At 42.4% G+C, this 26,195-nt stretch overlaps 1 protein-coding gene across 1 annotated transcript in view; it reads right to left on the bottom strand.

Annotated features, from left to right (window-relative positions):
* The window catches only part of DCHS2 (dachsous cadherin-related 2), a 267,892-nt gene extending 251,980 nt beyond the window's left edge, over positions 1-15,912 (bottom strand). Inside the window, exon 1 of the mRNA XM_066574814.1 lies at positions 13,468-15,912. Coding sequence (XP_066430911.1) covers positions 13,468-15,903 — 2,436 coding nt within the window. The 5' untranslated portion in view covers positions 15,904-15,912. The remainder of the gene's footprint in view (positions 1-13,467) is intronic.
* Positions 15,913-26,195: the final 10,283 nt, after the last annotated feature.

Here is a 26,195-nt window from a genome sequence, read left to right as displayed (position 1 = left end):
AAAAATTCATGTCACAGCTTTCCTGTGACATGGGGATAGACAGGAGACCTTCTCTGCTTTACCTTCCCTGTTCTCTACTGAAAGCTGTAAATCCAGTATTCCTGACTCCACTTCAAATAGTATTAGCTCCGGATCTGTAAGGGCTACTGACATGCCTTTGCTGTAATTTTAAATACAAAAATCGTAGCTTTAAAATGACACGAAATGGATCCTAGTAGCTCTAATAGAAACAGAGCTTTGTTCATCAGAATCTCTAAGGTCCTTTTCCTCAGAACAAACAAAGCTTGCCCTAAACTGTTAGAGGGTTGAAGGGGTTTTGTCATTATAAAAAAAAAATCAATACTTACCAATTCCTCTCTTCTTACCACATCTTCTCCTTGCCGATCTTCTCCTGGCTCCTCCAGTCCCCCAGGTCACCTCACCGCAAGCCGGTCGGATCCTCTTCCTTTAATGTAGCATCCATTCTCAACATTCTGATTCCTGCAGGTCATTGTACCCGGTCACTACTGCTACTGCTGGGACCTGACATGCACGGTGTCTCTACATGAGTGTTTATATACTATTGCTGCGAGACAGCGTGCATATGCAGTCATGGAAATAGCCCGGTATAGGATTGGCATTCCCTGCTAGGCAGTGAACGCTACATTCCTAATGACTGGGTACACTGACCTGCAGGAAGCAGAGTGCCTGCAAATGTACATAACATTACAGGAAATAGAAGAATCATTCGGCTGCAGGTGATGTGATCCCGGGGACTGGAGGAGCCAGGAGAAGATCGTCGGGGAGAAGATACGGTAAAAAAAAATACTAAAGGGGGGGGGGAATAGGTCAGTATAGAATTTTTTTCCTAACAAAAAACCCCTTTAAAGCTGATGTCCCGGCTGCATGCATTTTCACATACAGTATTGCATGGTGCATAATGTGGAATTATACACTACAGTTCTGTGTGAGGTTTTGTATCATGAATTGTATCTTAGTTCATTAATAGCGTCCAATAGATTCAAGACTCATGTGGTGGGGCCTAAACACTTCAGCCCGCACTTCGTTATCCCTATGATTAGAGAAGAGCAAGCATACATAAGGCGATATACTCGAGAGAGCATCGCCTTTTTCGAGTACCTGCTGGCTTGTCCCTGAAGATTCGGGGAAGCCGCGGGGTCGGGGGTGGCGCGGGGCAGCAAGGGGGAGCAGGGAGTAGAGTGAGAGAGATCCCTCTCTCTCTCTCCCTCCTGATCCCCTCTGCAACCCACCGCTCACCCCCCCTCGCCCCCCACTGAAACTTCAGGGACGAGCCAGCAGGTACTCGAAAAAGGCGATGCTCTCTTGAGTATATCGCCTTACCGAGTATGCTCGCTCATCTCTACCTATGATACATCTGGATGCACTTTCTTTATGCAGCTATTTGCCTTCATAAATAATTACATGTCTATACCTTTACGCTCAATATTGAAGTTTTATTTTAATGAAAAGCAAAACACATAAAAAAGATGTATACAACGCAATCAAAAACACGAGATATAAAGCATCATGTTTTTTTTTAAGTGAGGTTAGGCCAGGAATTACTGTCGTAAAATAAGAAGAGGAGGATAAACATAAGGTTTTGGGAAAGGCTTTGAAAATTGAGAGGCTACAGGAAAGTGTAATGGAGCGCTGGAGTCATGGATCAGCGACAAAGATTTGCATGAGAGAAGATGATCAGAAGAAATCATTAGCCATTAAGCAGCATGTAAGTGGAGAAGGCTTGACGTCTTCCAACCTACTCAGATATATTAAACAATTCCATACTTAGCAATATTTAAAGAGGACCTGATCTGCGGGGCAGGCTGCAATGCTTTGAGTCTGTGATCCCATTGACTCTGTCATAGCTAGAGATGAGCGAACGTACTCGTAATGAGTACTTACGCACCCGAGTACCGCCATTTTCGAGTACTTCAGTACTCGCGCGTAAAGATTCGGGGGGCGCCGTGGGGCGGGGAGAGGCGCGGCGGTGCGGGGGGTAGCAGCGGGGAACAGGGGGGAGCCCTCTCTCTCTCCCTCTCCCCCCCACTCCCCACTGCTACCCCCCGTGCCGCCACGGCGCCCCCCGAATCTTTACGCGCGAGTACTGCTGTACTCGAAAATGGCGGTGCTCGGGTGCGTATGTACTCGTAACGAGTACGTTCGCTCATCTCTAGTCATAGCTCTTCTTTTCTTTGTATGCTCCGCTGTTCCCCCCACCATCTCCACTGTGTTCAGCGTTTTGAATCTACCAAGTGAATGGTTACATCCGCTCACTGTCAATAGGTGACATCAGTTGGCGGCCGAAACCTGACATCACCCAATGACAGCGAGCTGAAAAAAACCCCGCTTGACACATTCAAAGCATCAGGAGCAGTAAGTAAGCAAATTCAATATTGGTGAGCGGGAGAGTATACAATGCAAAGCAGAGATGTGCTAAGAGTAAGCAGGGCTGCAGCATCAAAGCAAAACTGACCTGAGAACATGACTAGTCCTCTTTAACAAATACTATTTTTCTATTCAAGAGGAAATGCTACAAATTAAGGAAGAACCAAGGTTTCCACTATTCTATCCTCACCCTTATAAAATATCAAACTGTTTAGAGGCTATGCATAATGCAACATTGGTTCTTAAACATCATATTTGTCTCCCCGTTAGCCTGGACTACAAGGGCTGGTGGCTTTTGTAATTAGAGTTAACAACAATGCTAAATTTCATTAGGAGTGTGAAAGTCTGCTATTTTCCCTTGCCAGTCCATCCATGAACAACAGTTGCTTCTTGACCAGTAGCCAACATGTTATTTTTCCCTGGAAGCCCAAGAGACAATGCCAGATTTCCTGAAGAGCATGGCGATCAGTCATTATCAACTGCCAGTCACTTTCTCTTTTCAGCATATGGCATAGCTAAATAAATATCCATTACTGACTCTAATAGAGCCCTCTGAAAAATGATGAGGCCGATTATAAACTGAACAGTAACTGATGGCTGATTCTGGAGAAAGCTCTACAAGCTCCCAGGAGTTCAAGTTGGTCTTCAAAACCAATGCCACTACTAATAAGTGTATTTAAGAACCTCTTGTTTTTCTTGTCCTTAAGCAATTTCACTGACACTGAGATAATCTTATGTTCATGATCGCTATGTAGACTCACAATGTATACTCTAGATCTATAGGACTGATTAATAAAGGTTTCTGCATGTTTGCAGTCATGTCCGGCTAAGTTTCTATGCGTATAACAAGACTGGACGCAGGATCAGATATTTCTGTTTTGTACTGCTTACATAATTTATTCTTCTAGAGAATGTTTCAGATTACATGGGTTTCATACAAAAATACGTAGGCTGTTAGTGTTAGATCAAATGGGATCGGTCTCCTTGAGATCAGTCTTCTGCTTCGTGGACATCCCTCTTGGTTAAGACTTATCACGGGACCCAGAAGAACTTACTGACAGCATCTAAATGGAAAAGGATTTACAATTGTTCATGCTCCCTGCTTTTTGACATTGCTCATAATATAAAGCGAGTATCAGGTTAAGAGTAAGGCACTAGAGGATGACCACTTTCTTCAAGTGAGCGGCACACTACAAAATGGCCTTGTCAGAGAGCGACCACAACAAATCTATCACTGTTTGAAGGATCACAAACCCATCTTTGAAAGGCAACACCTTCTGTCTCTAATAAACAATACTTCTATAAAGCTATAAAGTATTCTACAACTTAATATTACATTAAGCACTGGCTGGATTACATAAAATATAGTTGGCAATTATTATGGTTATCCAATCCTCACCAAGATATCTGAATGGATTAGAGAAAGTGGAAAGAACTACTTCCTTTTTTTTAGGCTATGCCCACACGGTGGCGGATTAGCCTGGGATTCTTCATGCAAGCCCTCTGCACGGAAAATCCAAAGCATTTATAGTAGCTGTAAAGTGGAATTTAAATTTGCGCCTATCAATTATAGCATTGGATATGTTGTGGAATGCATGTCTTCTAATGATCAGGTGAATTCCACACCAAAATCCACATTAAAATCGGCGCCAAATTCTGCACCAAATGGTGCAGTTTTTGATGCAGAGTTTTTTTGCTGTGGATCTGCTGCAGACATTCCGCAGTAAATCCCTCCCGTGTGGACATAGTTAGAGTTTTTTCCACTACTAAGCTTCCCATAGACCTTAGATAGTTTGTTTGGCTGATAGGCTATCCCTTCAGACTTCCCCCTTTTAGAGATGAGCGAGCATACTCGTTAAGGGCAATTACTCGATCAAGCATTGCCCTTAACGAGTACTGCCCGCTCGGAAGAAAAGGTTCGGCTGCCGGCGGCGGGCAGGGAGCGGCAGGGGAGAGCGGGGAGGAACGGAGGGGAGATCTCTCTCTCCCCCCCCCCCCCCCCCCCCGCTCCCCCCTGCTCACTGCCGCAACTCACCTCTCACCCGCGCCGGCAGCCGAACCTTTTCTTCCAAGTGGGGAGATACTCGCTAAGGACAATGCTCGATCGAGTAATTGTCCTTAGCGAGTATGCTCGCTCATCTCTACCCCCTTTACATGTATATGAATCTTAGGAAAAAGACAAGGAAAGAACAAGGGGGCGCTTCGCAGCTGAAATCTGTCTTCTTGCTCAATGTCTACACAGAATTTCTAATTTTAGGAAGACTAGTATAATGCTGTACTACAGCTCAATTTAGGAAAAAATGCAACTTCCCATTGTTAGGACCATGTCCCCTGACGAGATTGTCTACTGTTTCCAATAAGAGTTGGGAATGCAGCTCTGGCTATAATTCTGAATCAATAAAAATAACTAAAGCAAAGTATTTAGTCAACTTTTCTTGTCTATAATAACTATATAGAAATTGTAAAATTATGCTCACATATAAACATACGTCTTAAAGTGCAGAATCTGAAAATAATTCTGTTTACCATTTTAGCGTGTAATTTCCACTTAGCAGACCATCTTAGCAGGACATGGGTGGTAGGATGAGATATAGGAAAGGCGAGATTTCAGATATAGGGAGGGGATGCTAAAGTACTGTGCAGTGCAATAACAGTGTATCTATGTACAGTACATGTATTCAGAACATCATTATCTATGCTTACTAAAGCGTACAAGTCACCAGATTGTGCCGCCCTGTTTAAGGGCAACATATTATAGGGACACATCCATTGCACTATTGGCTCACATTTTACCAAAAAAACATTGCTGCTAACAACAAATACATCCGACTCATAGTTATGCATGAGGGGAGCAGCCTCTCCTGCTTTGTCCTACCCCTCTCATCAAAGATTGACAACTGCTATGCATGCATGTATACATGGCAGCCATCAAACACCAGTGAGGGGCACAGAATGGGGCATGGAGAGGCGCAGGAAGTCCACTGTATTAACTAAACCGCACAATATCTTTTAATGCTATTTGGGTTAGAGGGTATTCTAGGACTTTTACTATTGGTGACCTATCCTTAAGAAAGGTCATCAATTGTTGATCGGCAGGGATCCACCACTTAGCTGGTCCACTCCACTGACAGTATGCAGGATGATTAGCTGATCGGTAGGGATCCAGAGGGTGGACCCCAGCCAATCAACTATTGATGACGACCAATCCTGAGAATAGATCATCAGTAGTAAACGCCTGGAAAACACCTTAAATTGTACAGTGGATCGGTACCCATAGTATGCCATTATATGCCGCTCTTAAGCATGGCACTATAGTAAGATAACAGATCCACTTTAATTTTATGTCTGAAATAAACTGTTCTTAGACTAACCTAGTCCGCAAAGGCGTTACTTTTTAGGTTTTTCGCTATTATTAAAGTCGTATTCTGCCTTATTTATTTCTATAAAAAGTGTACTAGTATAAAAAAACAGTTATCATAATTGTAGTAGTAATTACTGTGATCTATTTCAGATTATAGGTCTATTCACTATGAGTCTGCGGTGGATTTCGAAGGTATACTTGGGCAGGATTTCACAACATATACCTCCAATAGATGCCTCCAATGTATGCCATGTAGGTTCACATGTTAAAGAAAGTATATACCTTGTGGTATACATTTTTTGTAGGATACATCTGTATGGAATAACGCAGTAGACTGTGTTCTTCCACAGTACTGAAAAACAGATATGGAGACGTATGCTAACTTAATGGAAACGAAAGGGACAATCTTTTGGCCTTAATCGGCTGAATATGGAACTACGGATACACATGAACTCAGCTACCACTTATAGGTACTGCATAAGACCTTGGACGAAGCAATCCAGAGACAGTGCTAATTCTTAATATTGGACATCGGCACAATCTCATCTATGGAGCCAGCAAGAGCGACTGGTGACTCAATCATCAGTGTCTGCTCACCCACTTTACAAAGCACCATTGGGGATAAAGGAGAACCAGGCCAAGCAGACCTATAGCCATTGAGGCAAGTATAGGCTTTCCTAATTTTTTTCATGTAGAACTATATTCTGTATGATGAAATGTACTGTATAATATTAAGTGAAGGTCCTTGATTCCTAAGCCACTTTAATTATCAAAATGATCTAAAAATTCTAAATTTGTATTAAATTTGTAGTTAAAAGTCTAAAAACCCTAAATTTGACATGTATGGATAAAAAGTATAAACATCGGAAAAGCATGTAAAACTAAAGACACTTTTGACAATCCTAAAAAAATAAAAAGTCTGGACCATTTGATAAAAAGATTTCTGCAATTAAGATTCAGAACATCCAGATGCTGTGTCTCTAACACTTTGCCATATGCCACAGAACTGAACAGAAGGTCAAAACTACAGAGCACATGGAGAGAAGAATCTGCTATTCCCTTCAGACTGTGACATTTGATATCTTTTATGATTTTAACATATTGATTGAGAGGTTAGGATGAAGAAGAGTTATAAAACATTTATTAAATAGAAATGCATGCGGTTTTAACCGCCGTGCCGATATCTACTGACCTCTTACCTGAGGTATACAAAATGAGACGTATGTGTTTTATCTGTATGGGGATGCAAACTGAGTCATGTGTAGTCTGGACTATTGAAAATTAATACATCTGAGGGAACCGGGTTCCTTTAGATCCTGGACTATCATAAAAAATTAACAAGTGGAGCAAAAACTTCATAAAGTACTTTAACTTTACTTAGAAGACCCATACTTATGGGAAGTCTATCATTATAACATAAATTCTGAAAAGTAGATTTGTAGTTTATATAGTGCAAACCATTAGGTTGTATTTAATATGCTAAAATGTAAATCCATTGTTAATTACCCAACTAAGTGATGTTAGGGCAAAATTGACTCCATGCTTAGGACTAACAATTGTGGTATTTAGTAGGTAGAGGTGTCCAGCTGATATTAATATTTGATGTTACTCAATCTGATTCAGCAGGGTTACATTCAGACTTGATCATAGCAGATAATATTAACAGTTTTCCAGTCCTATGTAAATAAGGCTAAAACCTGGTAAAATATATCTAGATCTAATACAAATATAATATTTGCCCACAACACATCAATAGTAGATACACCAGATGTACTGTGTGGTCCCCATGAAATTGCATTTGTTGCCAATTATAATCGAAACGTATAACACGTGGTAAACAGTATTTGCAAGAACAACTGTATTCAAAGCACAGTCAACGACACTATTCAGTATAGTGAAATAAAGGTATGACAAGTTACACCATTCAAACACAGGGGCGTAACTAAGTGGGGGGGGGGGGCTGTGCCCCATGCACTGCTGGCAGGAGTGCTGGCCAAGCCGAGAAGTGTGCCATCCCAGATGAAGAAATCAACAAACTGCTGCAGCAGCCAGCGATCTGAGGGTTTTGGCCAGCTACTGCAGCAAACAGCAAATTTTTTCAACTTGTTGGTGAGGTGTAACAAGCAGCTTGTAAAAGACTGTGACCCTTGATCCTATATTAATTCTTCTGTAGCACGGTGCCCCCGATGTTTCAACAATGTTTATCACTGTTATGATGTTTCACATACTGGTCAAACTTTTTGTTAAGATTTTGTTGAGACCAGTACTGGGTGAATACCTGCTACTTGCCACTAATAAAGTTTACTGTTCCTGCACATGATGTTGTATCTGCCTCTGGATGCTAAGAAGCAAAACCACAGCTTGGGGTGGCCCTACAAACAGATTTTCGCTACCCAGTTCTCTGTATCAGTAGAGCCGCGACCAGAGACCAAGATAAACCCTGCACTCCCCATAGTGATGGTAAGTGGGTCATGAGTGCTGCCTGAAGCACCCCACCCTGGGGGTTCCCTTTTCTCCCACCTGGTGTGTGTGTGTCTCTCTCTCTCTACATTTCCTCCATTCTGTGTCAGCCCCTTAAAGGCTGGCATTGTCTAGCTGGATACAAATGGGTTCATGTTTCAACTAGAAGAACTAGTTGGTCTATATAAGTTCTTAATATAAGTGTTCCATTTCACTGATCAGATGATTGTATGCTAATTGCATATTACCAGTGCAATTTTTGCATTATACACAGTAGCAATCTCCCATACACTCCCATGTTGCCGCTCACATGAGACACTCGAAATACGCACGAAAAAAAAAATCTTAGTATGTTCTCTCATGGTGTGTATTACGAGCATATATACGCCAAGACGGTGCATGGCGGTTGGCAGCATGCAGCAAGTATGCATGTCACTGTGTACTTGTTGCGTGCTCGCATGCGGTGAACAGCTAATTATGGCCCTTTAAGCTCGGCCTGACAGGACTCAGCGGTCTAATAAATGGCAAGGATTTACAATATAAATTAATTTAGAGAGTTGTAGAGATTTTCAATAGGGTTCACTTAATTACATGCTTTAATGAAGGTCTCTTGTGGAAGGAAATACGAGAATACATGTACAAACGAACAAATGAATTAATGAATCTGTTTGATTGTAAAAATGCCTGAAAAAGCAAAAGAGAGGAAACATCAAGGTGTCAAGCATTATGGTCTAAACAACAGAAGAATGCAGAGGATTTCCTATGTACCATCCAGCAATACCAAATACAAATCAACACTTGTATTGAACCTTCTGGTTGGCCATAAAGTTCGCCACCTGAGCTCAATTGTTGATTTCAAGAACGCTCTCCAGGAAAGGTTGTGCCCATGGTGACGTCCACTGATGTTGACTATCTGATTTCTCTACTATAAGGAAATATTAGCTATTTTGTCATGACAACACAAGACGACCTGGAATAACAGAGAAAATTGGAGCATTGCTTGGACCGGTTTGCTATGATTCGTCTTTGTTTCCCAAACATTCTCTCAACCAAGCAGTGAGGATCTTCACCATATTAATACAATATTCTTGTGCAAAACATTTTGAATAATGATAACATCTAGACCATCTTCTGAAGTTTTGACATGGGTCAGAATAAATATTTAGCTCCTCACCTTTTTGCATAGTTCAACACTTAAGTCCCCCTTCAATGACCATACAGAATTTGACAAGTAGTCTGGAGGTCTCATGCAAAAACTTTAAAAAGGTGTTACATTGTAACATAGTATGTAAGGCTGAATGAAGACAATGTCCATTTGGTTGATCCAGAGGAAGGCAAAAAAAACCAAGAGGCAGGAGCCAATTAGCCCATTTGGGGGAAAATTCCTTCCCGACTCCCTAATGGCAATCAGACTAATCCCTGGATCAACCCCTAATAGTTCCTACCTGTCTGTATACCCAGATTAACAATTGACCTAAGATTTATATCCTGTAATATCCTTCGGCTCTAGAAAGACATCAAGTCCCCTTTTAAACTCCTCTATGGATTTTGCCATCACCACTTCCTCAGGCAGAGAGTTCCACAGTCTAACTGCTCTTACAGTAAAGAACCCTTTTCTGTGTTGGCTATGAAACCTGCTTTCTTCTAGACGTAGCGAATGCCCTCTTGCTACAGTCGCAGTCCTGGGTATAAACAGATCATGGGAGAGATTCTTGTATTGTCCCCTCATGTATTTATACATATTTATTTGATCACCCCTTAGCCGTCTTTTTTCCAGGGTAAATAATCCCAATTTGGATAGCCTCTCTGGATATTCCAGTCCCTTCATTCCATGTATTAGTATAGTTGCCCTTCTTTGAACCCCCTCAAGCACTGTAACATCTTTCCTGAGCACCGGTGACCAGAACTCTACGCAGTATTCTATGTGGGGCCTAACAGGTGCCTTATATAGTGGGAGGATAATGTTCTCGTCCCTTGCCCTTATACCTCTTTTAATGCACCCCAAGACTTTATTAGCTTTTGCAGCAGCTGTCTGGCATTGGTTACTCCAGTTTAATCTCCAGTCCACTAGTACCCCCAGGTCTTTTTCCATATCACTTTTCCTTAGCAGTACCCCATTTAGAGTATATCGGTGGCATCCATTTCTCCTGCCCATGTGCAGAACCTTACATTTATCAACATTGAAGCCCCAAGCTTATCTAGGTCCATTTGTAGCCATACATTGTCCTCTGTTGCATTGATTATCTTGTATAATTTTGTGTTATCTGCAAATATCGCTATTTACTGTGCAACCCCTCTATTAGGTCGTTGATAAATATATTGAACGGAATGAGGCCTAGTACTAAACCCTGTGGCACCCCGCTAGTGACGGTGGCCCAATCAGAATATGAACCATTTATTACCACCCTCTCATTGTATGTCACAATATATATGTGTGTATGTTTGTATTAATTAAAGGGCTTCTCCAGTTGTAAACTACTGATGGCCTCTTCTCAAGCAGGGCTATTAGTAGTTCAGCAAGGGTCTACCGGCCTTGACCCCTGCTGATCAGCTGTGCCAGGGATGTGCGCTGATGTAATGAGTTGATTTCTGCAAGAAGTAGTGGCCAGGCTTGGCATTACAGGCCAAGTTCCAATTAAGTAAATAGCCTGTAATACCAAACCTGCCCACTTCAGTGGAAACAGAGCTGTCTGCTTCCTACAGAAATCAGTTCAGTGCATCAGCACAAACAGCTCATTAATAGGAGGTCCTGGGTAGCAGATCCACACCAATCAACTATTGATACCTCATCCTGTGGATAGGCCATCAATAGTTTATAACTGCACAACCCCTTTAAAATGGTTCACAGGGACGTTTATTAGGATATGTCATTAGTAGTTGATTGGCAGAGATCTGAAGCAGCAGACTCTTGCCGATAAACTATTGATGAATCAGCTGAACGATCGGCCCTCTGTCAGTACAGACAGTGCTGAAAGCAGATAGCACTGTCCATATTGCAGAAGGCCAGGTTGGTACTGCAGATACAGCTCTAATTAAATTCAATGTAAGCTATGCCTATATTACCAAACCAGCCCGTTGAAATATTGACAAGTCTATCTGCTTCCAGCGTTGTCTGCACTGACAGCGGGATGATCATTCGGCTGATTGGCAGGAATCCCCAGCGACAGATCCCCGCTGATCAACTATTGATAACCTGTCTTCAATATAATCAATAGTAAAAGCCCTGGATAACCCCTTTAAGTGTATATGTCAATAACTGCGTCAGATATAAAGACGCAGTTTATGTGTTTTATTAGTGCATTTATCTTTCTAGACGTGTTTATGTCTGTGTGTGTTAGTAAGTGCGTGCCAGTGTAACAAAGCAGCTCCTACACCAAGAAAGGATAATACCCAACAGATAAGCAGTCAGGGGTGGATAAAGTAGCCCCCGCAGCATTACGCTCTAGCAGGACATTGAAGTAGGAATCAGCTTTTTTTCAGAGCCAGCGTTGCTCTTGTCCATGGGCTATGTGTGATACTGCGGCTCACTGCATGGGGCTGCACTGCAATACCAGACCTAGTTTATGACCAGACACTGGGAAAAAAGCAAATTCTTATTTTTTTCTGTAGTCCTGGACAAACCCTTTAAGTTTTATTGTGCATCCTAAAATATTACAGTCTGTGATTGATGATTGATGACAATTGTCCAGAAAATTGTCAATTCACAAGCCAAGAAAACGAAATTCAGGACACGTGCTGGGAGTGCACTACTTTCAAGACGTAAAGACTAACTAATTGGAACTGAAAAATCTTATTGGACCTGAAACACCTTAAGGAAAGAGAATAACAAGAAGTAATAAAATATGCTCCGCCACGTAATGAGATAATTGATAGCTTCCCACAAGCTCAACTTCACAGGATATATGTTTTTCCAAGAGTTTTTTCAAGCTGTCAGTGGAGTGAATTATTAATCTGTAAACAGGATTTGTCAGACCTTTCAGCTCCAGTGTTGCTGCAGCACTTTTTGTAGAGCTGCAGTCTTAAGTGTAAGCCTAGCCAGTGTGTAAATGCTGATTTGCCTGCGATTAGACAAGCAGAATCAGCAGGGATTGTCTCTCCAGTTGTGCTAAGAGATGCTGAGTGTCTGCCTCATTGTTACTGATGATGCCACCTTCACATACCTTATGAATACATAAGTACTTTGTAACTCCGAAACAATATTCTATACTGCCTATGAAAGAAGTTATGTTATAGAGCCTGCAGTGAGCAAGTTACTCTCAATGTTTCCATCATGTGTCTTTATGGATATGAACCGATGGATCTGCAGTCAGAATGATAAAGAACAGGAGCAGTTGAGTAGATTGATACATAGTTTTGTTGGAAAAGATTCAGTATAACTTGTCATTTATTCTTGTTCACCATGAGTTTATGAATCCAGTGGATTGAGTGATTTAAAGATGTTTTCCAATTCCAGGCATTTCCCCCATAGCTGCAATTGCGTTAAAACAACAAAAAGCGCAATACTTACCCTACCTCTGCTGCGGGATCCAGCGCTGTTGCCTACTGTTATGTTTGTTGTGGAAGATGCTGTCACAAAAAGTCACCTGACCACTGCAGTATCACCGTCCATTCTCCTGGCATCAGCACTCATATCCTGGGCGACACAATGCCAGGAGTTTGGAACAGTGACCCTGCAATCTCTGTTTGGCTCCAATGGTCAGGTGACTTCCTGTGATGACATCTTGTACAACAATCACCGGGAGGACCGCGAGGCTACAGCGCTGGATCCCCGCAGCAGAGAACGGGTAAGTACAGATCTTTTTGTTATTTTAACACAGTTGTATCTATCGGAGGAATGCTGTCTGCTAATTGGGCAACCCCTTTAATGATTGACAGTGTCAATCACTATGTAGGACCACCCACTGGACTCATAAGCCAACAATGAGCAAGAATGAATTGCAAGTGAGTCTTTTCCCACCTCACTATATATCAATTTGCTCAGGTTTCCCTGCTCTATACGTGTCTGTTTTTATCCATAAAACATGAAGGAAATGTTCGATATAACTTGTAACCTATAGATTTAAATCCTTGCTTTCTCTGGGTTTATGGATCTAGTGAGCGGTCCAACTCTGTGATTGACAGCTAGGAAAAAAACATGATGTGATAAAGTGCTAAATATGTGAAGTAGAACCATAAACATAAAAAAGTTACTTATACTGTAGACGTCATGTGAAACACAAAACAGCAAACAATATCTTAGATATAGTCTAGTTGTGTCTCACCTGAAGGAAGCAGTGTCCTATGACAGAATGTTCCTGCAAGGTTGCGTTATAGAACTGTTGTAAGAAAACCGGTTCATTGTCATTGACATCTTCGATCGTTATAGTCACAGGACAGGTGGCAGACAGTGGAGGTACACCATGGTCAGTGGCTACAGCAACCAAGTTCATTGCAGTCTCTGCCTCAAAGTCAAGTGGTTTGTTAATGCTGAGAACCCCTGTATGTGGGTCTAACATGAAGGCTGAAGAAGAAGCACTGTCCAGGAGAGTATAGGTGATCCTAGAATTTGGGCCATCATCATCAAGATCCTGGGCATTAAGGGTCAGCACTGCAGTGCCAGCAGATGCAGCTTCTGAAACTGTGGCATGGTATCCTTCAGGATGAGTAAACATAGGGGTCTCATCATTTAAATCTCTGACTGCAACAAGTAGTGTTTTAAGAGTTTGTAAAGGAGGAGAGCCTGAATCTCTAGCAAGCAATTTCAGCTCATATAAATCCTTCTGTTCACGATCCAGTGGTGCTTCAACACACAAAAAATATATTTGGGGTGCAGCAGAACGAAGAGAAAAAGAGCCATCGGAACCTTCCAAAGTCAGAAACACCTGCTGTGGTGCACCTGTGTTGCCATATTCAACTTTTTGTCGTTCCTCCATTATGTTCCTATATTGTTTTCTTTGCTCCTTATTACTTTTAGGTGTTGTATTAAATAGTGAATGTCTTATACTATCTTTTTCTTCCACTGTATCACTGTATAGAGTTGCACCTACTTGCCCCCCTCTTTCCTGACCTTTTGTAGTCTCCAAAGGAACATCCTGAAGCTCCAAGTCAGGATCAGATACAGAAATTCTAGCAAAATACTCCCCAACCCTTGCACCCTCTGATATTTCTGGATGTCCACTTTCAGTAAGTAGTGTGATCTGTATTTGGGGTTTGTTATCATTAACATCGAGAACTTTTATTATTACAAGGACACTTGTCACTTCAGGTTGTGATCCTCCATCTTTAGCTTGTACCACAAGCTGATGAAGAGCCTTTTGCTCTCTGTCCAAGGGTCGATTAACCTTTACTACTCCACTGATTTCTTCAACTAAAAAATAGCCCTCATCAGATCGCAAGGTATATCTCACTTGCCCATTGCTACCTAAATCGGGGTCAGCTGCGTGGACTGTGCAAATTGGTGTACCTACTGGAGCATTTTCCCACACCCATCCTTTATATTCGGGCTGGTCAAAGGTTGGTGGGTTGTCATTTGCATCCAAGACTGTGATGTCTATTAAAAGTCTTCCAGTTCTACGTGGATACCCACCATCAAAAGCCTCAACTTCCAGTTGATAACTGTCAAGCTCCTCTCTATCTAACCAGTGCACTAATACAAGATCCAAGGGGTGAAAATTAGAATGTGTAGATGACACTTCTGACTGCAACTTTTCACGTGAGCCTGATCGGTCATTATTTTCATTTGTATACCAGTCATATAGAGAATGTGTATCATGTCCCTCTGATGTCAATTCTTGTGTATCTACTCCATAGGACATGCCTTCTGCAAACTCAAGCTCAACATCCTTATGTTCTTGTCCTTCTGTACTTGGCCGTCCCATTTCACCTACTTCACTATAAGACTTCACTGCATCCCACATCCCCCTGTGCTCTGCTTGTAACCCTTCACTAGTCTCATTTACAAAGTCTGAGAGATCTACATTTAAATTATCGTATACATTGTCCTGATCAAATGAGTCACGTTCTTGCCATTCCTGAACAGTAGATCTTTCCCGATTAACATTCTCATTCGCCCCAGCATTCCTTCCTGCCTGATCCCAACCTCCAAATTCTTTATCAGCACCCACAGCAGATTTGCCTTCCCCATACCTGATGATGAATGCACTTCCTTGGCTTCCCCTAATCAAGGAGTACCCCCTTAGTCCATAGTCCCCTGTGTCTGGGTCTCTAGCTGCAGGTAGCCTGAAGGTGGTGCCAGGTGGTGTTAGCTCAGATATTTGCAGTCTCAGTGATTCTACAGGGAAGGTGGGCGAGTGATCATTAACATCTTGCACCTTGATCTCTACTTGGACCACATCTCCTAGCAAAGTAGCAGCCACAAAACTGTAGTGTTGTCTTCTCTCCCTGTCCAGAATTCGCAATGTCCTCACAATGCCAGTCTCGGTGTCAATGTGGAAGTCCCTGAGCACTGGAGACTCTCCATCCTCCTCAGATAGGAAAAAACCTTCACCTGGGCTCCCTTCTGGCAGTCCAGCCCGGATGTCCCCTACTAAGGTTCCTGGTGGCAGTCCTTCATCCACTGCCAGACTGAGATTGTGCACCTGAGCTCTGCAGCAAGTGCCCATACAGAGCAGCATCAGCAGTAGAGGCAATGACTGGCAGCAGCAGCAGTAGCATCCCATCACTTTATCACCTCTACCTCTGCACCTTCTGATTAGCATCCTCTCAATCCAAAAGACTCAGTCTCCCAAAGGCTCTGTCAGTGCCATACATATGCATAGATGTCTTCTGTGCCAGTCTGTATGAGGCAACACTTTTATCCTCAGAGAGAAGGACATAAAACAAACAGACTATCCCCTCTTATGTCTGCAGCTCATATTTAAAATCAAGGACTGTTCTTAAGGTCCAGATGATCTGGCAGACTGTGTTAGATGAACGCTGAGATCCAGAAGAGTAATTCCCTCCTTCCTGGAAGAAATGCAGTATCCTGTCTCTTGTACTGTCCTATGTGCAATGAAGAAGAAGAAAAAAAAAACCTTCAATATTTCCATTCACATCTGGTTTTCTTCTGCTGGATCTCTGTCCTTTCCCATAGAATCAGGTGCATGCTCTGTATTATTGCATGCTGATATGGTCAACAAGAAAAGCTTAAAATCCTCTGGAGCAAAGATAAGAGAGGAAAAAGAAGCAGGAAAAGTTGATGGGAATAACAAGTGTGTGAGTGCGTGTGTGTGGCGGCAGCAGCAGCAGCAGCCTGGTCCCTGCAGTGCTACCTCCTCCCAGTACAGACAATGTAGTGAGCCTCTCTGCTCTGCCTGTCTAGAGCTGTGCCTGCTCCTGATCATGTGATCCAGGCAAGGGCAAAGCCTTCTCATAGCATTACACTGCAGCAAGCATCTGCTCCTACCATCACTCACTCCAAGTACTCCAGCACAGCCTGCACACTCATCAGCCTGCACATCATACACTATGTAGCTAGAAAGATGAAGTGAAAAGTATCTTATATAACTATACAACCTCTCATGAAACCATACACACTACAAAGTATCAGTTTTAGCTGTGTGCTCTGTTTGCTGTGCTCTGCAGGACAGGACCGCATTCCTTAGAATGGAGTATTTACCCATTCTTCTGTTCTCTCACTTCCATCGGTTGTTTTTTGTTTTGTTTAAACATCTGGGGGCTAAAAGTACACAAATCAGGGAAATCCTACTTCTTTATTAATTTGCAGCTATATTATATATATATATATATATATATATATATATATATATATATATATATATATATATATATATATATATATATATATATATATATATATATATATATGTATATACATATACAAACAAACACAGTGGTGTGGAAAAATGGTGCAAAGTAAGACAATTCTTCAAAAGCAGAAGGCAACTGATTGGCTACAGATTTATTCTGCAGCAGGACAATGATGCCAAACATAAAGTCAATGTCATTAAGAACTATCTTCAGGGTATAGATGAACAAGGAGTCCTGGAAGTCATGATGTGGCCCCCACAGAGTCCTGATCTCAGCATCATTGAGTCTGTCTGGGATTACAGGAAGAGATAGAAGGATCTGAGCAAGGCTACGTACATAGAAGATTTGTGGTTAGTTCTCCAAGACATTTGGAACAATCTCCCTGCTGAGTTCCTTCAAAAACGGTGTGCAAGTGTACCTAGAAGAATTGATGCTGTTTTAAAGGCAAAGGCTGATCACACCAAATATTGGTTAGATTTCTCTTTTGTTCATTCACTTTGTATTTTGTTAATTGCCAAAAATAAACTAGCACTTGTATTTTTCAAAGCATTGTTACTTTGCAGCATTTCTTACATATTTGTCTAAAACTTTTGGAAAGCCTGTAGATGAATGGGGTGCCCAATACTATATAAAATAAATAATTAGGAAAACCCCAATAACCTCTTATTGACACAGCTCATTTTTGTTTTCTGATTTTTTTTAATTTAATACGTGCCTTCCAAGACCCCAAACTTTTTTAAATTTATCCCTCGAAGTAGATATACAAGGCTTGTTTTTCTGTGGGATGAGTTGGAATTAGTGGCACCATTTAATATACCATATTGAGAATTTTTACCAAATTTGTAGGGTGTAATGACAAAAAATACAATTCTGGCATTGCTATTTTTACAGAAATCACTGCATGGGGAAAATAACGTGATATTTTGATAGAATCGGTATTATCTGCTTAACAGTCAGCACCTGCTATATATGCAGTGGACTCAGTTCCTATGGTTGCACCATTTTGCCCATGAGCTCATCTGCCATACATGTAAGGGGTCAATGAAGTTGTGACATGAAGACAGCTTTTTCTAGTTGGAGACCTTTTTCTGAGCCTCGTTTCTCTGATACCTTAAGATGACAGGGATAACACAGCTGGATCTGCCCATGAATGTTCCCTGCCACAGAGGAGACAGCTCCTACAGGAAAGCTTTTCTTTCTGGTTCATGAAGGAAAGGTCCTCGGTAGACCTTATGTCTAGAGATGAGCGAGCATACTCGTCCGAGCTTGATACTCGTTCGAGTATTAGGGTGTTCGAGATGCTCGTTACTCGTGACGAGTACCACGCGATGTTCGAGTTACTTTCATTTTCTTCCCTGAGAAATTTGCGCGCTTTTCTGGCCAATAGAAAGACAGGGAAGGCATTACAACTTCCCCCTGCGACGTTCCAGCCCTATACCACCCCCCTGCAGTGAGTGGCTGGCGAGATTAGGTGTCACCCGAGTATTAAAATCTGCCCGCCCGCGGCTCACCACAGATGCATTCTAACATAGTTCAGGGAAAGTGCTGTTGATGCCGGAGCTGCTATAGGGAGAGCGTTAGGAGTGATTTTAGGCTTCAAGAACCCCAACGGTCCTTCTTAGGCCATAGAAATCGCAGATCGCACCTATCTGCGATCTGCGATTCCTGTTCTCTTCTGTATATGCGCTCAATGGGGCCGGCGGCAGCAGCGCCGACCCCATTGAGAACATATAGAAGACAAATCATTCTTCTCTGCCACAGCTGTAACAGCTGTGGCAGAGAAGAATGATGTTTGCCCATTGAATTCAATGGAGCCGGCAATACAGCAGGTTCCACTGAAAGCAATGGGCTGCCGGCGATCGCGGGATGAATTGTCGGGAAGGGCTTAAATATATAAGCCCTTCCCTGCAATTCATCCAGAAATGTGTTACAATAAAAATATATACCGTATATACCGGCGTATAAGGTGACGGGGCGTATAAGACGACCCCCCAACTGTCACCTTATACGCCGGGAATACAGCGGAGCAAAGAATAAAAATCATTACTCACTTCCCCCGGCGTTCTGCGGCGCTGCTGCAGGATGTCGCTCCCTCCTGGTCCCTGGCAGAGCATTGCTTTCTGGACGCAGGGCTTGAAATCCCCGCCTCCAGAAAGCTACTGTGATTAGCTAACACACGCCGTCAGCCAATCACAGCCATTCAATGACATCATTGAATGGCTGTGATTGGCTGAAGGCACGTGTGTTTTCTGGAGGCGGGGATTTCAAGCCCTGCAACCAGAAAGCAATGCTCTGCCGGGGACCAGGAGGGAGCGACATCCTGCAGCAGCGCCGCAGAACGCCGGGGGAAGTGAGTAATGATTTTTATTCTTTGCTCCGCTGTATTCCCGGCGTATAAGGTGACAGTTGGGGGGTCGTCTTATACGCCCCGTCGCCTTATACGCCGGTATATACGGTATATATTTTTATTGTAACACATTTTTGGATGAATTGCAGGGAAGGGCTTATATATTTAAGCCCTTCCCGACAATTCATCCCGCGCACGCCGGCAGCTCATTGCTTTTAGTGGAACCTGCTGTATTGCCGGCTCCATTGAATTCAATGGGCTAACATTGTTCTTCTCTGCCACAGCTGTTACAGCTGTGACAGAGGAGAACGATCTTTATGCTGACAGTGCGGGGGGGGGGGGCCACTCTTGCCGCTATTGTGGCTTAATAGTGGGACCTGTGAACTTGAGATGCAGCCCAACATGTAGCCCCTCGCCTGCCCTATCCGTTGCTGTGTCGTTCCCATCACTTTCTTGAATTGCCCCGATTTTCACAAATGAAAACCTTAGCGAGCATCGGCGATATACAAAAATGCTCGGGTCGCCCATTGACTTCAATGGGGTTCGTTACTCGAAACGAACCCTCGAGCATCGCGAAAATTTCGTCCCGAGTAACGAGCACCCGAGCATTTTGGTGCTCGCTCATCTCTACTTATGTCCTTATTTCCCAAAGAGCCATATGGACAGAAGTTGTCCTTATAACATAACCCCTTTAACAGTTTATTCTTTGTTTCAGCAATAAAGTGGCATAGACTGCCCAATATCCCGGGCACAGCACTTGTAAACTGTAGCAATGCCACGACTACAATTCAGTATTCAGTGTAGAAGCCTCGATTGCAAAGCTCCTGTTGGGTATGTGATATACTACAGGTTATATACATATATAATGACATGAAATTCCAAAGACTCTTGTAAGTTTATTGAAAGATTCAGAAATTCTCCAATAAAACACAGTCTTATGACTTTCTTTGCATTGTAACTAGGGATGAGCGAATGTACTCAGTAAGGCCGATTTCACAATCGAGCACAGCGATTTTCGAGTACTTCACTGCTCGGGTGAAAAGATTCGATTCGGAGGTCGCCGGGGGCGGGCGTGGCGTGGTGGAGCGGGGGGTAGCAGCGCGGAACAGTGGGGAGCTCTCTCTCTCTCCCTCTCCCCCCCACTCCCCTCTGCAACACCCCCCCCCCCCCCCCGCTCACCCACAGCGCCCCCGAATCTTTTCATCCGAGTAGTGAAGTACTCGAAAATCGCGGTGCTCGATTGCGAAATCGGCCTTACCGAGTACGTTCGCTCATCTCTAATTGTAACGTTAGGATATATTAAAACATATTGGATTTGACACAGATTTTGATGCGGACTCCATGCTGAACTCTGCGTCAAATCTAACAAAAATCCTCATGCTCACAGCCCCATTAAATAAAATTGGGGTACTACTTGTTCAGATATGTTGCAAACCTGCAGCACATCTACGGCACTTCTGTGACAGAAATCCTAGTGTTTTGTATTGAAATGTGTTAAATTTGCAATATGCAAATCAGACACACATGAGCACAGTCTAACTTCATGTAATATTGTTAGAACTCTCTACTTAAGGCCACCTGCAGACGGCCGGGTGGGATCCGGCTGCGAGAATTCTCGCAGCGGGACCCGATCTGAGCGTCTGCAGAGAGCAGGGTGACACTCACCTGCTCCCGCAGCCCCAGCTCTTTCTTGTGCCGGCTGCTGGGCAGCCGGCGCATGTGCAGGGCAGGGCCGGCAGCCGGTGAGTGACGTTTCTGTCCTAAGGCCGCCTGTAGGCAGGCGGAAATTCCGCGGCGGAAGCTGCCATAGGATTGCTACCCTGGAAGCTGCCATAGGATTGCATTAACAAACGCAATCCTATGCAGACGGCTGCGTCTTGTGCGGCAAACAAATCGCGGCATGCTCAGATTAAATTTCTCCTGTTGCAGTATTTTTTCTCCTGTTCTGTATTTTTTTGTCCTATATCTTCATTTAGGGCAAAAAAATTCAGTACCGATTAGATCACAGTCAGCTGAAGACATCATGTTGACTTCTTTGATGTTAGCTATTCCCTTTCTCTGTAGTTTGCATAAAGATTTCTTGCATCTCGAAAACATCGTTGGCTGTTCTATTTTACGGCACAATCTCACCCTCCCTTGTGCACCTCTCCTCTTCTCCAGCAACACAATCCTCATATCTGACATCAAATCTGTTGTGATATTTTTACTTGTACAAGACATGAGTTATAAAATCAATAATCCTTAATGATTAACTGCAGAGACCAACACATTTTGAGGTTTCCAATGCTGGTGACATGGCTCGCAACTCAACAACCCCCGTCTACTTTCAACTGACCACAAAGTGTTCTGTTGAGTCTTGTCTATCAGTTAGCACCGCTCAAAAAGGTGAGAATACGCCTGTTTGTCTGTCCCTACTATTAGTCAACCACTATCATTCTACTACACCCAGAAAGCAACTTTTTTGTCTGCCTTTTCTCTTTTTTCCCCATTCTGTGATTGGGGTCCAAGCTACCAACAAAATTTCTACATATTTATTCCTTTTCTTTTGTAGATTGAATTAAAAAAATATTGGCAAGCTATGCATGGACAGATTTACTGCCGTCAGTGATGGGCAGTAGGACATCTGCACATTTTCTAAACCATTCCCTAAAGTATTGACCACTGGTGATATTTCATTGATATAGTGAACATCAGCTTTTGTTCCTGTCAAAGAAAAAGCAACTTTTTTATTGGAGAATCTTTCTTTTGAGTATTCTAAAACTTTTAAGCACACATAACCAGAGAAATACATAGAATTGGGATAGAAAAAAAACAGCATGGCTTCCTCCATCTTGGATGTTCACTATTGCTGTTTTTAATTACAAGTATAGCTGGATCTTCCCTACTTATGGACCAGGATATGTATGTCCTTTAGAGGGTCCTATCTGAAGAGGTCACCTCATGCGAACAGATGGGTTTTTACAATTTGATCAAAATGTGCGCTAAGAACCCCAAGTTTATAAGTATAGGCAGTAATGTAATTTAATATTTACATATTTGTCTTTGACATGTTTCTTGATGCTTGAAGTATGCTGTTATTCCCTTTCTGTATGTATATCATAGGGGACAGCCAGCTTGGGTAAATGGCCACATGATGAATAAAATGAAACATTTAAACTTAACATACAAAGAGTTTAGGTAACTCACCCAATATATGTTCTTGGACTGGCCACTAATTATACTAATTTGTTAACATCTAATATCTCTGAAGCGTGTTAATATGTAGCCATGTCATTAAGTAGATGATGCAGGATGAATAATTTACCCATGTTAGCTCTCGATTCTCCTAGCTTGTTTCTTCCTTGCCGAGTCCTGCTGTGTTGATGCTTCTCCTACGTTGGCCAGTCCTAAAGGAAAAAGAGTAATTACTAACGGAAAAGGGTCTCCATATCATAGAAATACCATCTGTAAGAAACGCTGTTCTATAATCATAATAGATACACACAAGCTACATATGTTTATCTAATTTACAGATCGCTCAATAGATTACTCTTTGGTCTGTAAGCTGTCAGGTCCACACCGCTGAATGACAAATGATAGATACTGGAAGTAATACATTCAGCTAAAAAATACTAAATTAATACAAATTCAGTGTTCATATGGAACGATTCTATCAAAAATTAAAGAGAAACTGGTGTTTGTTTTCTACCAACTCTGAATTGTAAAGGCTTTATGCCTCATATATTCACTATTACATTATGGTTCCTACATTGTAGCAACTTGTGGCTCTTATCTCCGTGGCACATAATTTCCCACAACAGCAACAAGTGTTACACTCAAACCTCTTGTGTTATTTCCCATTTCCCAGAATAGGGTTGGCTATGCCGCACCCAGGATGGTAATGATTATAAAAGGGTGTTTAAAACATAGACATTATGTGACCTAGTGTAAATAAAAAGATACATCTTTATACCAGTGTTCCCCAACTAGACATGTGATTTTGAGTCCTCAGTATATGGCTCTCTAGCTGTTGGCAGCTGCAGATACTAGTGGCCCCTAATGAGTGCATACAGTAGCATTAGTAGAAATGGTAGAGCTCATATTACTGGTAGCGAAAATTATGGTAAAAACCACTTGCTTGAGTCTTTGGCAGACATTTCCCATTTTAATACCTAGTGTGGCTTAACACAGTCTATTTAATTGTGAAACTGGCTAATGCCATACAGAAGTTACATACCACAATTGGACGCTAAGCATTCCTCATTAAAGGGCTATTCCGGTAATATCAAGTTATCATCTATCACATAGTTATCTAACCAATCACCAAAACGGAGGTTCCAAGTCCCACTGTGTGACTGGCAATGAATGGAGCAGCAGCTTGTATGCTTGGGCATTGTTCCAATCATTTCAATAAGACTGCCATAGATAGCCAAGTTCAAGCGCTTGGCTGTCTCTGACAGTCCCATTGAAATGAATGAAGTAGTGGCTGAGCATGCTACTCCGTTCATTGCCAATCACATAGGGAAGACGGGACCCCGTTCTGGTGATCAGTGAAGGTCCCAGCAGTCGTATCCCCACTGATCATGTAGTTATCCTGTGGATAGGGGATAACTTGAAATTAGTGTAATAGCCTTCCCTTTTTGTTGGCTTCCCACCTGCATTATGATGTCTGAAATTTGGCAACATGCTATCAGTCTACCCCTTGTCCAAAATAATATGTCAAAAAACAAAAGATTTGGATTTGCTAGCAAATTGCTTTATCTTGGTTCAGTTTCAGCAAGGATAAGAAAAGTTTTTGAACTTTCTTTTTCTATAGTGCAATAAAGTCCCCATACACCTCTATAGGTGCCCCACTCAGCTTTATTGTGATGTAATATAGCTGCGTGCAGGTGCTAAGTACATTTGAGGCTTTGGGATTCTACATTTTCAAATATTGGAGGGTAGGGAATGTTCTGGAAGGCTGCGAACTCATGGAAATGTTGCAGTGAGCCCTCCAATAAGGCAAACCATGGCACTAGTTGTGCTCCGTAGAGCCATTCCATTAAAATAAGCATACGTGCTATAAATGGCCCAAAGACATTATGGCAGAGAATGGGCATAGTCCTTATAGTTTCATAAACACGATTTCATGTGCTTGGCATCTTCTTCAAGTCTTTATAGTCCAACGATTGTATCACAAGCCGCTTTGTTATTGTGTTATTATTATTTTTTGTTTTGAATAACATAAAGCATAGTGCCTCATGTATTGTAAACTCATCCAGTACCGCTGGGAGCGTTGGTCCGTTACCATGTTCGAAATGTGAGAATGAGATTTAACAAATGGAAAACTGAGCTGAAGAGTGTGAGAAAAACAGGATTTGGGATATTAAAATCATAGTTTTACATAAATCACAGCTGCAGTTTTAAAATAAGATATGCTTTATTCACATGAAATATTTGATTATGTGTAGGTAACAGTACATTTCGTGACTTGCAGGTTTTCAAGGTTAAAGCAGGAAATTCTGAGAATATTGGAGATGCAACGAAGCCAAATGTATCCAGGCAATATATCTGTGTGTATACACATAGCAAACCTCAGTAAATGCTCTTCAAATTCCAGTGTGGTATCACTAGAGATATTGGATACCTTCAAGCACATGGCAGAGGTCAGTAACTCATCAATTATACATGTATAGCATATCCCTATTTATTATACCTTTAATTAGTATCATGGGAAAATCTCCTTAATGACCAGAAATTGATCAGAAATGAACTTGTTCCTAAAAGATAGATTTTTTCAGTGATTGCATCATGTTGCTCTGTAAAATACAGCTGACTATAGATATAAAATAATCAGCAGCTGAAAAGTGTTTCAGCCAACAGTTCTGACTAGGCATTTATCATGTCAACACATGCATGTTAGCGGTATGGAGTTGGGAAAGATCTACACCTGCCATCTGGTGTGTTACTTATGATGGGGAAAACAATAGAATTTTATAGGAAAAAGCCAACCCACTCAGTCTATGTTCTAATACCAGGGCTGCATGTAGGCATGTGTACTGCACATATGTACTGTTATGTTTGTCCCTGACTGCCGAGACCCTGGGATCACTTGATACAGGGGCAGTCAGGATGGACATGTAAGCTTGCTATACAGGTGGCTAGATGCAGAAGCAGACAGATACAAGAGGTAGTAGTAAGAGTGGGGCACCACCACCACCCGACAGAATCCACGTTGCAGCGGAGCACCCGTCCCGAAAGGGACAACCCCACTACTTCCACGAGGAAAGGTCCAAAGTCATGGGGGGAACCGGAGAACAGTAAACTAGGGATGGAACACAGAAACCAATGACAAACAGAAACTGAAGTAAATAGAAGATGAGAACAAAGAAACATACATGGATGCAAACACAAGGGAAATAAGGAAACCTGCACCCTCTAGCCAGAGGCGCTGGTATATATGTGCAGCAGACCAGTGGGGATTGGCTTGCAGGAGAAATCCACAGCCAGCTAAATTATCCCACACCTGTGAAGCTGTGATCCTGGAAACCCGTACAACAACAGGTCCCAGCATCACAACCTAACATGTACTATTACACTACACCCATTCCAGGTAAAAAAAATATTATTATCCTTTCAAGGTTGCACTAACTCCCCCAATGGATCTTCTGTATGGTTCATAGAGGGAGGTGTAACTAGAGCAGCTTGGCCCAGCAGGTGACCTCATTTCCGGGTGCCAGTGGGACCACTCTGCCTTGGACAGAGCATTTACTTAAACTCTAGAGGGGTAAACTGAATCTCCATCCTGGGTAAAGGAAAGCTAGCTACTTCGTCAAGCAGGATATATAGTATATGTACCATATACAGGTCCGGATTCTATTTGTTGCTGGAAGCACTTCAGCTCCAGGCGCTGCAGTCCCACTAGCTCAAAGGGCT

The sequence above is a fragment of the Eleutherodactylus coqui genome, chromosome 7, assembly GCF_035609145.1.
Source record: "Eleutherodactylus coqui strain aEleCoq1 chromosome 7, aEleCoq1.hap1, whole genome shotgun sequence".
NCBI lineage: Eukaryota > Metazoa > Chordata > Amphibia > Anura > Eleutherodactylidae > Eleutherodactylus > Eleutherodactylus coqui.
The sequence above is the reverse complement of the archived record's forward strand: the minus strand, read 5'-3'. Positions and strand labels throughout refer to the sequence as shown.